The sequence below is a fragment of the Watersipora subatra genome, chromosome 1, assembly GCF_963576615.1.
Source record: "Watersipora subatra chromosome 1, tzWatSuba1.1, whole genome shotgun sequence".
NCBI lineage: Eukaryota > Metazoa > Bryozoa > Gymnolaemata > Cheilostomatida > Watersiporidae > Watersipora > Watersipora subatra.
The window spans coordinates 24,371,775-24,389,165 of NC_088708.1; the positions used below are offsets into that span (position 1 = coordinate 24,371,775).

At 35.4% G+C, this 17,391-nt stretch overlaps 2 protein-coding genes across 2 annotated transcripts in view; one reads left to right on the top strand and one right to left on the bottom strand.

Moving 5' to 3' along the window:
• Nucleotides 1–17,391, top strand: part of LOC137397436 (small ribosomal subunit protein uS5-like) — a 476,780-nt gene that overhangs the window by 226,036 nt on the left and 233,353 nt on the right. The window lies entirely within an intron of this gene.
• Nucleotides 292–17,391, bottom strand: part of LOC137385448 (mucin-like protein) — a 36,544-nt gene continuing 19,444 nt past the window's right edge. The window contains exons 12-27 of the mRNA XM_068071913.1: nt 16,554–16,834; nt 16,019–16,187; nt 15,089–15,352; nt 13,261–13,472; nt 12,427–12,539; nt 12,092–12,241; nt 11,836–12,002; nt 11,578–11,694; nt 9,030–9,281; nt 7,732–7,854; nt 7,243–7,352; nt 6,682–6,770; nt 5,042–5,229; nt 4,156–4,360; nt 2,934–3,517; nt 292–799 (exon numbers count right to left, since the gene is read on the bottom strand). Of these exons, the coding sequence (XP_067928014.1) occupies nt 2,950–3,517; nt 4,156–4,360; nt 5,042–5,229; nt 6,682–6,770; nt 7,243–7,352; nt 7,732–7,854; nt 9,030–9,281; nt 11,578–11,694; nt 11,836–12,002; nt 12,092–12,241; nt 12,427–12,539; nt 13,261–13,472; nt 15,089–15,352; nt 16,019–16,187; nt 16,554–16,834 (3,008 nt within the window). The 3' untranslated portion in view covers nt 292–799; nt 2,934–2,949. The remainder of the gene's footprint in view (nt 800–2,933; nt 3,518–4,155; nt 4,361–5,041; nt 5,230–6,681; nt 6,771–7,242; nt 7,353–7,731; nt 7,855–9,029; nt 9,282–11,577; nt 11,695–11,835; nt 12,003–12,091; nt 12,242–12,426; nt 12,540–13,260; nt 13,473–15,088; nt 15,353–16,018; nt 16,188–16,553; nt 16,835–17,391) is intronic.

Consider the following 17,391-nt stretch of genomic DNA (forward strand, 5'->3'; position numbering starts at 1 on the left):
CTGATAATTTTTCAACTAAACTATGACTTTAAAACTGTTGATGGCCTTTATCAATCAAAAACAAGTCTCAACGTGGTTATTATCGGCAGCAGTACTCAGGAGACCATAAAAATGGATGCAATTCTTATGCTTCCTACAGCTGCAGCTTTAGTCCCAACAAAAATTTTCCAGCATTTTACCAGGGAAACATGAAACAAAAAGAGAGAGGACAACTTTCCATGTAAGCGTATTATTGCTATAAGACTGTATTCAAAGCTGAAACAAGAGACAGCTATGTCATCATACGTCGTAGCAGAAACATAGACTAGTTACCAAAGTAGACATGAGAAGGAGCAGTCAGAAATAAACTGGTTCTTCCCACCTACCTATCGTCACTAAGGCTACATTATTCCTTTATTTTCTTTTGCAAAAATTGGGCACAAACATATAATTGGACGGAAAAAGCAAAGAAAGTTACACTGCTTAATAAAGAGGTTACGTAAGTAAATTGCAAAAATATGTAAAGATTTGCATATTTCTCAACAAGTTCAGTGACATAAGTACAAACGACAGACTCGCATGTTTTGATAAGAAAGTGAAGATTTCAGTTACAAATAAAATACACACAGAATAAATTATTCATCTTGAGATGAGATCAGTGAGCGAGATTGTAGACCAGTATGAGCAGAAATAAGCTTAAAATCTGTCACAGGATAGCTTAGGACATCCACTTCAGGTATAAACGATGATTTAAACTTGAAGATTGCCTGCAGTGTTTTCCGCTCGTGCATTTTTGTTACGGTGCAGGACATTAAAGTTTCTAAAATTATATACGCAGATAAAGAGATTAGAGTGAACATCACATTAGAGATGACATTACGATTAAAATTAGACAAAATTTCGGCAAGTATATCAGAAAGCATTGGTATTTTTTATCATATGGATTGTTTCGAATGTTTGAGGTGGTCTGACTGCCAGAATGTTTCAAGATTAAAATCGACAAAATTTGATCGCGATTAAAACACTCGGAAAAGAATACATGTGAAATAAAGTAATTAGTTGCCATCATAGCTATAGTTTATATCAGCTATTGCGTTCAAGTTGCAGCGTTACGGGTCTCTGTTCAGTTTATCTCTTCGCAACTATAGGCATCATAATCACACTGTCATGCGATCTCAGCATTTTAACTGTGATAAAGTTTAGTCAATTTTAATCTCGGAACATCCTGGCTGGCAGATCACCCAAACGAAAACGATTGCAAATGCTAGAAAAATACTGATAATTTCTGATAAAATTCACTAAAGCTTAGTACAAGTTCATATTAAAGATCTGGGCTGAGCATTACACTTGCAGTTGTTCTATTAAAAGCATTACACTTGCAGTTGTTCTATTAATAGCATTACACTTGCAGTTGTTCTATTAATAGCATTACACTTGCAGTTGTTCTATTAATAGCATTACACTTGCAGTTGTTCTATTAAAAGCATTACACTTGCAGTTGTTCTATTAATAGCATTACACTTGCAGTTGTTCTATTAATAGCATTACACTTGCAGTTGTTCTATTAATAGCATTACACTTGCAGTTGTTCTATTAAAAGCATTACACTTGCAGTTGTTCTATTAATAGCATTACACTTGCAGTTGTTCTATTAATAGCATTACACTTGCAGTTGTTCTATTAATAGCATTACACTTGCAGTTGTTCTATTAATAGCATTACACTTGCAGTTGTTCTATTAATAGCATTACACTTGCAGTTGTTCTATTAATAGCATTACACTTGCAGTTGTTCTATTAATAGCATTACACTTGCAGTTGTTCTATTAAAAGCATTACACTTGCAGTTGTTCTATTAATAGCATTACACTTGCAGTTGTTCTATTAATAGCATTACACTTGCAGTTGTTCTATTAATAGCATTACACTTGCAGTTGTTCTATTAATAGCATTACACTTGCAGTTGTTCTATTAATAGCATTACACTTGCAGTTGTTCTATTAATAGCATTACACTTGCAGTTGTTCTATTAATAGCATTACACTTGCAGTTGTTCTATTAATAGCATTACACTTGCAGTTGTTCTATTAATAGCATTACACTTGCAGTTGTTCTATTAATAGCATTACACTTGCAGTTGTTCTATTAATAGCATTACACTTGCAGTTGTTCTATTAATAGCATTACACTTGCAGTTGTTCTATTAATAGCATTACACTTGCAGTTGTTCTATTAATAGCATTACACTTGCAGTTGTTCTATTAATAGCATTACACTTGCAGTTGTTCTATTAATAGCATTACACTTGCAGTTGTTCTATTAATAGCATTACACTTGCAGTTGTTCTATTAATAGCATTACACTTGCAGTTGTTCTATTAAAAGCATTACACTTGCAGTTGTTCTATTAATAGCATTACACTTGCAGTTGTTCTATTAATAGCATTACACTTGCAGTTGTTCTATTAATAGCATTACACTTGCAGTTGTTCTATTAATAGCATTACACTTGCAGTTGTTCTATTAATAGCATTACACTTGCAGTTGTTCTATTAATAGCATTACACTTGCAGTTGTTCTATTAATAGCATTACACTTGCAGTTGTTCTATTAAAAGCATTACACTTGCAGTTGTTCTATTAATAGCATTACACTTGCAGTTGTTCTATTAAAAGCATTACACTTGCAGTTGTTCTATTAATAGCATTACACTTGCAGTTGTTCTATTAATAGCATTACACTTGCAGTTGTTCTATTAATAGCATTACACTTGCAGTTGTTCTATTAATAGCATTACACTTGCAGTTGTTCTATTAGTAGCATTACACTTGCAGTTGTTCTATTAATAGCATTACACTTGCAGTTGTTCTATTAATAGCTTGTAATGCAAATTTAGTTTAGAACTCAGCTTCCTGATTTATGGCTTGTACCAATAAAGAATTAGAGCCTGTCTTACCTGCTGAAATTGTAAACTAGTCAACCTTGGCATGACCTTCGTTTGAGGCTGCTGACATCCTTCCATGCTCTTGTGAGTGTCTGCCACTCATCTTAGACTCTGCACTAACCGGTCTTTCAACATGCTGGGCAGACGATTCCTGCGGTTCCATCTGACCTTTCGATACTGCTGATGCTGCCCTCTCATTCACTGATGTTTGACCTTGTTCCATTTCACGTCTCGATACTGCTGATGCTGCCCTCTCATTCGCTGATGTTTGACCTTGTTCCATCTCACGTCGCGATACTGCTGATGCTGCCCTCTCATTCGCTGATGTTTGACCTTTTTCCACCTCACGTCTCGATACTGCTGATGCTGCCCTTTCATTCACTGATGTTTGACCTTGTTCCTTTTCGCGCCTAGATACTGCTGATTCTACTCTTTTACGCTCTGGAATGTTGTTCGTGGATGTTACAGGTCGAGGAGTAGAGGTTGCAGCAGAAGGTGTCGACTCTAGGTCTGTTTTGGTGAAATTTGTTGCAGTGACTGGAGATGCTCTTGCCGGTTCCTCTGAGTCCTGGATTGGTGTAGTCTTGGAGTTTTTACTACAAGGAAAAATGTCTCCAAAGTCATCACTCAAGGATCCTTAACACGTGAATCCCATTGTGATTTCTCTATATAATTACGTAATAAGTGCATGTAATAAGCCTGTCATTTTGGTTTTACCACATTTACATAAATGTTTGCCGTAGATATGTTTAGTAACATTACACATAGTCATATTTAAATCTTTAAAAACAAAATTGGTATAAAAATACATTAAACTTTAAATGCATAAAATTTCAATATTATAAAAATTGCCCATTTGAACAATTGCATTTAATATCAATTTGAGCTTTAAGAATTTTAGTTTCAGTGTTGGACACACCATTGCCATTGCTTAATGGTTTGTGTACAACTCTCATGTTTATGGCTCTTCAGCTGGAGCGAAAGTTATAATTGGGGCAGTTGTATTGAATCGTTGGCCTCAGATTAACATGAGTTTTTAGATTTGCTGTTTGAATGTTATATAAAGCTATTGAGAAAGTTTTCTAAAACTTAATCCATGGCTAGTTTCATCAAAATCTGAGTCGTGGACTGATTTAGCAAAAACATATCTTTCCACGCAGAGACCCCTTGAGGATGAAACCATTTTTATTAGTTTAGTCAGAATATTGCTATTTATGGCTGCCTGTAAGCCCACCTTTTCTTGAGTTTGATCATGACAATGACAACAACAGCCGCGATGAGAAGGAGGCCTCCAGTAACTCCGATAGCTATGTAAGCACCAGACATGTTCTTAGCTTCGGATACAGTTGTCTCAACTGCCGTCTGGGTAGTTGTCACGGCAGCGGTGGATGTTGTTGTTGTTGGTGTGACATGCAGAGCGATGTTAGTAACATCTGCGCCTGTTAAAACAGTCTGATGGTTAAACTGTGAATAAGTCGTTATAATTAACTTGACTCGCTAAGACTAATTACATTTTTTATAAATTTAATACAATAGTAATAGAGGTAAGAAGAGAAAATACTTAGCTAGAAGTCACTACTGATCTGTTTTACTAGTTGTGGCATAAAGAGCTCGGTTGCGCAAAACAGATTTGTAGTGAATTCTAGCTAAATATTTTTCTCTTGTTTATGTTATTAGTATTATTATCATTATTTTACCATAAATTATATTTTTAGTGTAGAATTTTTTAGGTAGAATTGTAGCAATACTAATGATATATATTTTACATATTGTACGTATTTTACATATGCTGACTAATTAAAAACAAGAGCTGTTAAATTATTCCGCCATGATTTATTAAATATATAATATAATATATATATATATAATATATAATACATTTTGTTGAGTAATATTAATACAACGTTTTATCATCCAAAGTATAGTCTTAATTAAACCTTCAGCACAGAGACTTTAATGATAAGATGCTAATATGAAATAAAAACCGACCTTCTGCAGCCAGGTCACTGATGTCATATAAACTACACGCAGCAGTCTTTAAAAGGCTGTACAATAAAATGATATCAAACTATACTTGGAATTTATCTAAGTTGAGCATTGCTTATACTGTTATCTCTTACCAATAGCAGCTGTGATATTGGCAGCGGCATCTTCTACAACCTGTTTCAGTAGCTCGCTAGTCAGCACCCCACTTCCTGGTACAAGACTGTAAATAACCATGTCTAAATCTCCATTATTCTCCTGCGGATATCCAGGAAGTCTTGAAAAGTGCTCCTTGTAGAAGGTCACACTGCCTGTTGACCTTTTCCTGACAACAGAAGATAAACAGTTTTTGATGCACTAAATATACCTGTAGTTCACAAGAAAGACTTGCTATGGCGCATCACACAGCTCACCTTCCTCTACCTGTCAGAATGCGCATCTCTCAGAAAACCTTGAAGCAAGGAGAAATCTTGCTTTAAAGGTTGACTTGCAACAAAATTCACATTACAGCTATTTAGTATCAAACGCTTCACCATATCTTACTCTGTTGTGTTGTAGGTACAAAATATGTGGAAATGTGATTACAAATTCTTTAAAGATCAAAAATGAACAGTTAATCGCAGCCGTCTGTTGCATGTTCTTATGAGTCTGTTTTATCGTCATTGTAATGCTGTCACTTTTAGCACTGATATCTTATAACTTACCATAAAAATTTGTTTAATTTCTTAACCTTAGCTCGAAGGAGTACATATCATTGTCTGATAATCATGACAAGCCTGTTGGTCACCTGCGATAATCGAAAAGTGCTGCAGAAATTATTTGTGAAGTGTTGGGTCACATGATCAGATTACGACTAGACGATTAGACCAAGTCGAAACAAAACTGCAAAGTAGCGAGCATCTATATTTGATACGGGGTCTTCGGTAAAACCCCCAAGTGTTTGTCATAAACTAGCGCTACGATAAGATTTATATTAAGCATTTTATTGGCCTTTCAATTCACGCGAGAACATCACGTGACAAGACAATAACCAAACTGTAATAACTACGTCAGAGAAATAAACAGATTCCAATCTACGGCGGCTTTTCGTTTTTGAGCTTTTAAGAGCTTGTAATCACATTTCCACATCTTTTGCACCTACAAAACAACAGAGTAAGACATGGTGAATCTTTTGATACCAAATAACTGCAATGGGAATTTTGTTGCAAGTCAACCTTTAAGCAACCATCGGTAGGTGCTTAAATTTCCAGGCTGATTTTGGACCAGATATTTCAATAAAGGTTTTGAGAATTTACAATGCAATAACTCAGCCTTACAGAAGTTGTCTACTTTTACCAAATCTGACCGCGAGTAACTTTTATTTCATTGAACTCACAACTTACTCAACAATACAGCAAATTTATCAACTACTTATGTACCAAACAAAACAAATATATTTAATAAATTGTTTGCCTTGTGTAGAGAGAATGCTTACTAATGCAGCACGGCAAACTTGATTGCCAAAATGTGAATATTTGTAATTTTTAAAACTTACCCTAAAGTACTCAGTAGTATTATGACCAAAAGACTTACATTCTTGTACACCCTAAATACAGAGCTACAGAATCTAGGTAGGTACGTTTTGTTACAATGGTCCTCACATTCATTTACAGACACTAAAATATTGGGTAAGAAATACTCTGTAGGAAAGTTTCGAAAACATCACATTTACAAAGCTTCAACTGGTTAAAAGTTATTTTGTATCATCCTTGTAGTGTTATTGATAGTTGTTACCCACCTCCTAGACCAGCAAGAGCTAGTAGTGCATTTTGTGTTTGCAGAGCTGGCAAGCAGCGTAAACAGGGTGATTTCTTTCTCCACAGTGTACTGGAACAGATAAAAGGTGAGTTATTATTTCGTGTTCAATGCATTTGATCTATTCTGTTCAGGCTCAATGTTGTCAATATAAAAAAGTTGTTTGTTATATAATCAACACTACTGTAAAATATTACCTTCCCGAAAGCCAACAATGGTGAATGCTAACTTAAGTGAAACTAAACAAAATGTGAAAACAGTATGTGACATAATTTTTTTGGTGCAAACAGTATAACAAATGCATGGAAACAAAGAGTGAAAGGGATAAAGTACTTAATACAAATAATAATAAGAACACAATGTAGATATGGTATAGCTTATAATCAAACAACTATTACTGAGTGTCAGGGGAGACAAAGGACAATTTATGCCAATCTCAACAATCACACTTTTCAATAATTAAACCTTATTTCTATGATGAATCTATTAAAAGGTAGAAAGTAATACACTAGATATCAGATATTGTCACTCTTGTATAAGATACCTCAGAAATGGCCAATCCTGAGAAGGAGAAGCTAACTGCATTAGTCCTGTATGTTTCGTCAATCGGTGTATCAGGGCTCTCAATTACAACAGGGTCCGTGTAGACAATGTCTGGATAACAAAAGCTATGGTTGTATTATGGTACATAGTACTTGTAAGCCACTTGCTAATTTATGTCATTACTCCAAGCATGTGTCAGCTATAACACTGTTACCAATATCCTATTCTACTACATAACATCTGTGTTAGTTTGTTAGTTGCTGCTGACATTCATTTGCAAGTTCTTGTTCTCTGTGAGCCTGGTCCAGTACAATTCCCGTAAAACTCAGTTGCTAGTCATAGTTAAGGCATGAAAACTTATTAAAAATATTGTTGCTAAACTAGCCTGTGGTTCTATAAGACAGCCAATAGTCAGACTGCAAGGATTTGCGAATCGAGCTAAAATTTTATCAAAAACCAACATGTTATTATCATACAAATAGTTTCTTACTCTGACAAGTTCCATTGACAGCGATTTGACCAGAAGAGCAAGTGCATTCATATCCCCCAGCTGTGTTGGCGCAGATCTGTGATGAATGGCAAGAGAAGGTGCTTTGCACACACTCATTCACATCTGTAAACATATTCTATATTGCACTTTCTGTATGTGTGGTGAAATAGTCCATGCGTGTTTGTTTGTGATCACTAAGTGATGCGTTCATATGAAGGAGACCAAGTCTAGTAATTATAAGAGTAAATACGCCGCTATCAGGTAGATGTTTAGAGAGTGGAGTCTGATTGACTATAAATGGTCAGACGTTTGGGAATGATAAAGTAATGTAAAGTTATAAACTAGATTAGTGCTAAATGTGTCTGAGTCCATTCTGATAACGAATTGCTATACATGTAAACATCAGCTTTGATGAGGCAATGTTAACTAGATAAATGTTATTTTTATTTACACGGGTTAGTGCCGTAATGCCGGAGCAAATTAGACCAAAAATAAAAAAAGAAAAAGAAAAATAGTAAACTATGTGCATTTAAAAAGGTCTTTATGCATACCTCTATGCATAAAGAGAGGTATGCATAGAGGTATGCATACCTCTATGTATACCTCTACCTCATACCTTTATGCATACCACTGTTCTATAATAGGAATTGGCTAAATGTTGGCGTCTATATAAGGTTTAAAGGCTTGTTTGGGCAAGTAGGAATGTAATGGATTGTCAGGCTGATTGGAGATACGACTTACGACGAGTAGACGAGTACTTTAAGTGTTTTCATTTTTTTTATCAGTTTTTGATACAAAGGGAGTACATATTGAAATAAACATTGGAATTCACGCATACCATTTGTTCATATCAAAAGGTACCTAACAGACTTAAGCAGCCTTAACATGAAAGAGTCATTTGCAAAAAATAGCATAGCCATGTTTAAAATGGTGTTTGCATTGCACGAAACATTCAGTTTTTAAAGACTTGGATTTGAGAGCTCTGAGTTCTTGACTCTTCGTTAGCAAGAATCCGTATTTATATTTGGTAGAATCGGCTAATGATGATCTAAACTCATTCTCTAATTAAATACAGATACCAGAGGCATCAACTGGTTTTACTCTTGTATGATTCATTTTCAGCTAAAAACCTGGTTATTCAGGGTGTGACTCACTCTAAAAGTTTAACTTAAAACATGGTTATTCAAGGTGTGACTCACTATAAAAGTTTAACTTAAAACATGAGTCATTATAAGAGTTTAACATGAAATGCAGTTAGTCAAGCAATGTAAAAAAAATAATAAGCAGTCACAACTTACCATCACAGTCTAATCCATTGGAGGCAAGGCTATATCCTGACTCACAGCTGCATGTGTATCCACCAACAGTATTGTTGCAGACCTGAGCGCAGTGGTGTGTTCCAAGGAGACACTCGTCTATTTCGTCACAAGTAGATCCATCAGCATTGAGTGTGTAGCCTTTCTTACATGAGCATTCCTTGTTGTCTCCCACCGTGTTACAGTAGCCATTTGTTGCATCGCATGGGTTCGGGTCTTCACAAGGATTATCAGCTAAAAAGTTCAAAATTTTATGTGCTGTTTCAACGTTTTTCTATGACTGGATAGAAACATTTGTGAGTATTCAGTAAAGACACGTTTGCTTATATGTTAAAAATGCAAGTTTGACATTTTTAATTTATTTTTTAGGTTCTATAGATGAACTTCCTATTAAAACATGAAGTAAGAGACAATTTATTTCATAGACACATAAACATAAATATAGTTTCATGAAACTTTGTAATCATTAAGTAGTGATAGAAAAGCTAAAAAATGTTGTTGTTTGTATTTTGCTTGCTTTAAGCAATTGGGTCAATGTAGATTTCCAGCAAGCAAAAAGCTTTCTAGGTAAGTCAGCTGTAACTAGTGATTTTAATGTGCATTTATATACTGCACATTTTTATATATATACATGTATAATATATATAGATATGTATTTCTCAAAGTTTTTTATCTGTTTTCTGTTTTCGTTGTGTCCAGCTATAGCTATTAAAATTTTGTAATTAAAATTCCACATTTTGCTAGACTAGAACTCATAAAGATTGCAAACGCAGTTAGATATATATACTATATATACAAATATATTTATTTTTTATTTATTTATATATAAAAAATATAGATATATATAATACTAGAAATTCCCCTGTCATACAGCCCCCGGCCAAAGTGATATTGTAAAAAAGAAAGGGTACTGCTGGTTGAGAAATGCAATATTAGCGGTCAAATGGCACTGCAGTGCAATAGGAGAACTGCAATGGTAGCTGCAATGGTAGCTGTAATGTACTGGGTGTTATTATGTTCAACAAACAGCAATAATGAAAGGAAAATATTATATGTTTATATCTCTCCCCTGCAATAGGAGAAATGCAATATTAGAAGAAATATGGCAAGCTGTGGTGTAATATACACAGTGTGAAAGTTGGTTGTGTTGAATGTAGAATAGTTTTGACAGTGATCTGTAACCAAAGTGAAGAAATGGGTCATGATCACAGAAACCATGGTTAAGTTGGGTGTGTAAGATTTAGAGTTATCTACACTAGCAGAAGGAGAAAATTTTCAGTTATTTTGCAAAAAAAATTGATTCCAGCTTAATTACAGCAGATTTTATGGTCAATAAACTGAATGTATGTTTACCATTAGTGCAAAAACATAGTTCTGAGAAAACTGGTGCTAAAGTTTGAGAAACACAAACCAATGCACAATTTTGTTTACATTTCAAAACGTCATAGCAACCAATATCAAGAAGTTGTGATATTTATCTAGATTTTTGTATTTATATGCAAAAGATTATGCTGAATTTAAAAATCTAAATAGATTTTAGTTGGTTGTCATAGAAATAGCTGTATATCTATAAGAAAGTGTAGGCCTATAACTTAATTTTGCAGATATTAAAACTGGCTTGGCAGTACTGCGATTTTGGGCACAGCCGTAGCATCATCAACAAAATCTTTAAAAAATATAATAACCGTAACATATTGCACACCATCAGTCACTATATACTTTGATCTTATAAATTCGAATGATTATTCTTATAATTAAATTCTATAATGATCTTATAAAATAATAATTATTCTTATAATTAAATATTGTAATAATCTTATAAGAATCGTTAGAAAAATATCATCGTCATTTCCTTAACTTTCACTGCTTTGGACATCAGTTGGAATACCAAAGTACTCATTGTAAGTGTCCAAAATGTCAGTTATTTTTAAAATCGGCAAAAAAGAAACGATTACTTTTCAGTACTTCTACATTAGTTACAGAAACCTTCGGCAATTGGACAATGCCATAGACTGGTGAAATGTGCACGTTCTTCTCGTGAAACGCGCACGACTTAATGGTTCTACTCTCTGTTGCACGGCTTCATCGGCGTTTCGTTGACTGGTCTTAATTTTGATTAAAAAAGGCTTGTCAGGTTTTAATGGCGATTTTAGGTCAAAGCAATCTGTCTAGTTATGTATTATCCGATCAGATGGGTAAGTTTTAGGATATTGTCTACAATTTTCAAAGACTTGGTAACATATTTAAATATGTTTATATGTGTTTTGTATCGTTATTATACTTAAACGACTCCATTGAAAAATGGTTTAATTTGTTGATGAGATTTCGGTACAAGGGTTTGCGACGGCCGTTGATGAATAATTTTCGTGAATTGTGTGCCCATATGCATTTATCATAAAGCTCTCAAACAATCGCTTCGCTCGTGTTTGGTTGGGGGATATATATATATTTACATATACATATACTCATATATAGGTATATGTAATATATGTATATAGGTACATGATATATATATGTATACAAAACTTACGTTCACAGTTGATGTTATCACTGGTCAGGACAAATCCAGAATCACATGAACAGACATAAGAGCCTTCTGTATTGTTACAAGATTGATGACATGGATCTGTGAGGCACTCATTGATATCTAAAACAAGAGAAGACAACTTTAATATGTATGCAGCAGCAATAACTGAACAATAGAATAAATTCCAGTTTTCACAGTAAAATTATTTACTGTTTACTATCAAAAAATGCATGAAATCATATATATTTGTTAAGAGCATACCATCACAGGTAGAGCCATCTATATTTAGGGTGTAACCAGTTCTGCAGGCACAGACAAAAGATCCAGGAGAGTTTATGCAGATATGACCACAGACGTCTTCTGTACACTCATCAACATCAGTGCAAGTTTTACCATCTCCTGTGTATCCAGCAGGGCAATCGCCACATCTGAAATGTAACAAGATAAATCCATCTTGAAGAAAGCTGCAAAAAATTACTTGCCTTACATTTAAATGAGAGAGGGCTGAGCAACCTACGTGTATCCGCTGTAATCAGCAGGAGGAGGCAAGTCCACACAGAGCACAGATGGGTAACAAGGAGAGGCAACCAATTCACAAGCATTCAAGTCTGCATCACAGAGGTCGCCAGTGTATCCAGCAGGGCAGATGCAAGTCAGGACAACAGAGCTGTAAGTAATCAGAATAAAGCCATGCAACTTGCTACTGTCAAAGCTTGATGTCACAAACTGCAAAATGGTAGTACAGAGTTTTCCTTGTCAAAGTGAAAACTTTTGGTTTGTAGTTCTAGAGACATACGTAGTCCTAGAGACATAGTCCTAGAGAGATAGTCCTAAAGAAAGAGAAAAACTTACGACGTTTCTATTTCAGCTTGTTCTTCCTCTGACAGTTCAACACAAACACCGCCGTTAGCACAGTTGCATATCATAGCTAGGGGAGTCTTGGTACCCGCCGCTCCTGATGGATCCTACGTAACATGGAAAAAAGACTAAAGTAGATGCCTTCCTCATTGTTTGACAAGTTAACCTACACAATCAAGTATTGTTTGCAGTTCTGTAGGCTAGTAGCAAGTTATCTTGCTACTAGCCTACACAACTACTAGCCACAAACACAAGACATGACAGTATTTGATAACTACATGTAAGTATATAAGTATACTTACACTACATGTAAGTATATAAATTGCTATGAAATCACTAAAGGTTACCTACTAATAAAACTTGAATGCTATTTTAACTTCAGTCAAGATGAATACAGCTTTAGATGAAAATATGCAGCTACACGAACTGCTAATAAAATGACCTAGTCAGATGTTTCATTTTTTCCATTAATGTAGTCATGAAGAGGCAGGAATGGGAGCAGTTTTAAAACAGACATTGAGAAAGCATTCTATTCGAACTTGTGCCATGACATATCTTAGCACAATATTAATAATACGGAACAAAAATATAATGCGGTATGTTTAAATAATGAACACTTTATACTGTGTTTGAGATATTTTTCCTCCAATCCACCGCTGCACCTTAAAGCATACCAATTTTATAGATTGGGGAACATTACATGTACTATTGATCCCCAACATCCATGCAGCCACCAAAACAACAATTTTTGCATCTAGTTTGGCATCTGTAGAGTTATCTTCCCATACAATGGTTACTTGCACAATTCAGCTAAACAGGATACAGTACCTTTGCTGTGACAATGAGGGAAAAGCCTGTCACGTTGCTAAGAGTTCCAGTGATGTTAACTTGGGTTCCATCAATCACAACTGTGCTTTCAACATTTGTGTCTATGGTGAAAGCATCCCCGTTGCTATCATTTACGGTAACTGTGTAAAACCATTCCTGGCCTACTGTGGCAATGAATGAGTCAGCTCCCTCTAAGACTGGTGCATAATTGCCTGTTAAAGGATAAGGATTAAACCAATTTTAGTAAAAACAGAGTAATAGTTGCAGATACAACAAGTAACCTAATGCTTTATAATAACACAAAGCTTAGCTTTGAACAAATCAAGTTTGCCATTGTGATTACGAAAGTTTATTATTTCATTTAGTAATTACCTTCCTTTTAATTAAAGTGTAATGTTTACAAATTGTACTAGCTGTAAATAAGCAATGGCAACATTTTATTGGAGACAATAATAATATTCAATTTGAGAACATAATTTAGTGTATCGGCAATTAATAGAGTGCTCCGAGTCTTTTAGTATTTGGAGCAACAGCACTTTGGCAGCTCCATGGAGCATTACACAGTAGCCTACAGTCTAACCTTGAATTACTTTAAATGGAGTTTTAAAAGTGACTGAGAGTGATTGGTAGTGATTGTGATTAATTGGTAGAGATTGAGAGTGATTGTAATTGATTGGTAGTGATTGAGAGTGATTGTGGGTGATTGGTAGTGATTGAGAGTGATTGTGATTGATTGGTAGTGATTGAGAATGATTGTGATTAATTGGTAGTGATTGAGAGTGATTGCGATCGATTGGTAGTGATTGAGAGTGATTGTGGGTGATTGGTAGTGATTGAGAGTGATTGTGATTGATTGGTAGTGATTGAGAGTGATTGCGATCGATTGGTAGTGATTGAGAGTGATTGTGGGTGATTGGTAGTGATTGAGAGTGATTGTGATTGATTGGTAGTGATTGAGAATGATTGTGATTAATTGGTAGTGATTGAGAGTGATTGCGATCGATTGGTAGTGATTGAGAGTGATTGTAATTGATTGGTAGTGATTGAGAGTGATTGTGATTGATTGGTAGTGATTGAGAGTGAATGTGATTGATTGGTAGTAATTGGAATTGTCTGAAAGTGATTAGGAATGATATGAAATGATGCAAAGATATATACATATATCTCATCATATATCTATAAATCTCCATATTGCCCGGCTGTCCAGTTATAGTATTCAAGTTTTAAGAAGGAGAAATCTGACGCGAAGCGTATTTTAACAACAATCACCCAGTTCTGCAGACTGGCATTATCCAATACTCTGCACTGTCCAACTGGCTATACCATGGAATAAACTGAGCGCATACTTATTATACATGCCAATTTTTCATGGCTTCACGCTTGACACTGCAGCTAAAAATGTGCAAAGCCACACCAAACAGAAGAAAAATTTGTGCCCACATGTGAATAAAAAGATTAAAATCACATGACCAACAAGACTATTGCAACCAATTTAAATCTGTCGTAGGCGCAGCAGCCAGTACAGTGTGAACTACACAGACATAAACACAGTACACAGTAATAAACTAAACACCTTCAATTAAACGTTTGAATGGTAAATGCTGTGTATGTTGATTAAAAATTAATTTTCTTTGCAAAAACCTTTTTATTACTTGTGCAATGCCGGGCATTGATCTAGTATATATACATATATATATATATATATACATATATATATATCATAACCGAATAACACATTCCTCTCTGTGTTACACATTTTAAAGTTCTTCCTAGTATCACAATAAAGTTATATAATTTAATACACGTTGAGACTCTGGCTTAGGCTTACCGAGAGCATCATTTTGAGCAATACTTTCTTCTGCAGTGCTTTTCGTAGACAAACCAATATCCAAACTACCCGTGATATAGACATCATACAGACAGGCGGTGTCATTGTTGCAGGCAGCATATGCTGATGTCCTGAGCTCTTCAGATGACCAGACCCAATTATCAATGTCATCAGTAAATACTGGTACGAATGAGTTGTTGTTAAATGTGTACCAGTTTGTGTTGTCTGTGTAGTACATGATGGAGTCCCCCTCACTAATGCTGACTAAAATATACATATATTTAACAGGTAAGTAATGTAGTGATAAGAAGTTATCTCTCCTACAAACTCGGAGAATTACTCAACCTCTAATCAGAAAAAAGTGCTATTATTGTGGTAGTACCCCTAGTAGTAGCCCTGCTGGACCACTTTTGATAATGATATGACAAATGAATATTGGCTCACATACCTGTATTATTATGAATTTGTGTCAAAAGAGATTATAGGGTGTTCTCACCAAACCCCAGTCAAGCATTTACCTGCTGGGGAGCAGACAAATCTGCATTTTTTGTTTGACTGAGAGCTAGGGTATAATAAAGAGAGCTATCTGAGCAAAGAGCTCAGATCCACGCTTCCCCCCCCCTTTCCTCGCCACTTTTGAAGAAAATATTTTTTGAATTGAGGCCTAATCTGTAGCTTATTGATCTGAGGCTACACCTCAGCCCCTCCCAGTTTTACATAACAACTTTATACAATACGCTCAAATCTTGGTGGCACACCAAACCACTGCATTTATGGCATATTTGCCATTTTTATGGGGTATATTTTCTTAAAAAATGGTAAATATACTATATGACAGTGTTATATCACAGAAATCCATTAGCTGGTAGACAGGAAATGAGCTCAGACAAACAGCACACCACTAAATATTTAAATTATAAATGTGCTTACAGCTGCTGGCCCAATCAAACACTTCGCTTTCAGAAAAATCAACAGCGATTTGAGCACTGCCATTTGGGAATGTCAAGTCATTTGATTGGTCACCGTCAAAGAGTCCTGTTAGACCAATAGTTTTTCCTTTCGCACTGCTCGGCAATCCCAGAGTGATGGTAATCATTCTCTACAAACAAAGCAGTTAGTTAAAGTTTCCGTAGACATACATCCTTTCAACGCTTATATAAGATGGCTTCTCAGCTTAAACTTTATATATCTTGAACCAACCCCTTTAATAGCTAACAAGAACAGACAACTTCTACAACAGTTATGCTAGTAATGAATATAAAAAATGTTCTTTTTTCTAGAAAACTGTGTAAACGTTATCTTTTTTTCTCTGAAACCTTGCAGTTACACCTGACAACAGACATTGCAACTAACAGTTACAATGCAAGATGGCCGAAAGAAGCAAAGCCTATTATTATTCTAAGTAAAAGTAAGGCAAAACAGCTATTTTTATAGATGCTTCTATTCACTGTTGGCTGATACTCACATGGGCGACTGCTGATGTTACGGTAACTCCAGATGAGAAAATCACAGTTAGGCTAGAGTTGGTTCTTTTGAACATAAGGCTAGAATCTACACCAGTGATAGTTTGAGTGACATTCGAGTCCTGCTCGATGAGAGAAATGTCTGTCTCTTGACCATCTATTATCAGCTGTAGCTCATTGACAACCCCAGCCAGGTTGTTGTTGCGATTTAACTGAACCTGCACCTTGGGCAGGCCGGTTGTCTTTACACAGATAGCGCTAAAATATGTTGCTTGCCCAAAACCTACAAAGTAGCACATATTGGAAGCTTGCTAACTCGTCTTAGTGGGATTTGTACTTAATTGGACGTAAAAGTTCTTGTACACTCATGTATATGACCTACATATGAGGTATGTAGGTCATATACATTGACCAACTAATTGATACAACTTGTAAAAAGGTAAATAAACTGGACTTATCTCTGATTGATAAAATAGAATTAGCTGTTAGCAAGGTTACAAAGCAGAATGTTGTAGGCAACATCTGGAAACCACGCATCAGATGTGTTTTCGCTCCTATATATGTGTAGTAGTGTGCAATCAAATGCTACAAATGGGCTGCAAGTAACAAAGAGGTATATAGTAGTCAGAGGTCATGGTGCAGCAGGTAGTGGGTAGCGTACCATCATATTATCAGTAGGTCGGTGGTTCATAGTGCAGTAGGTAGTGGGTAGTGCACCATCATATTATCAGTAGGTCGGTGGGTCATAGTGCAGTAGATAGTGGGTAGTGCGCCATCATATTATCAGTAGGTTGGTGGTTCATAGTGCAGTGGGTAGTGGGTAGTGCACCATCATATTAT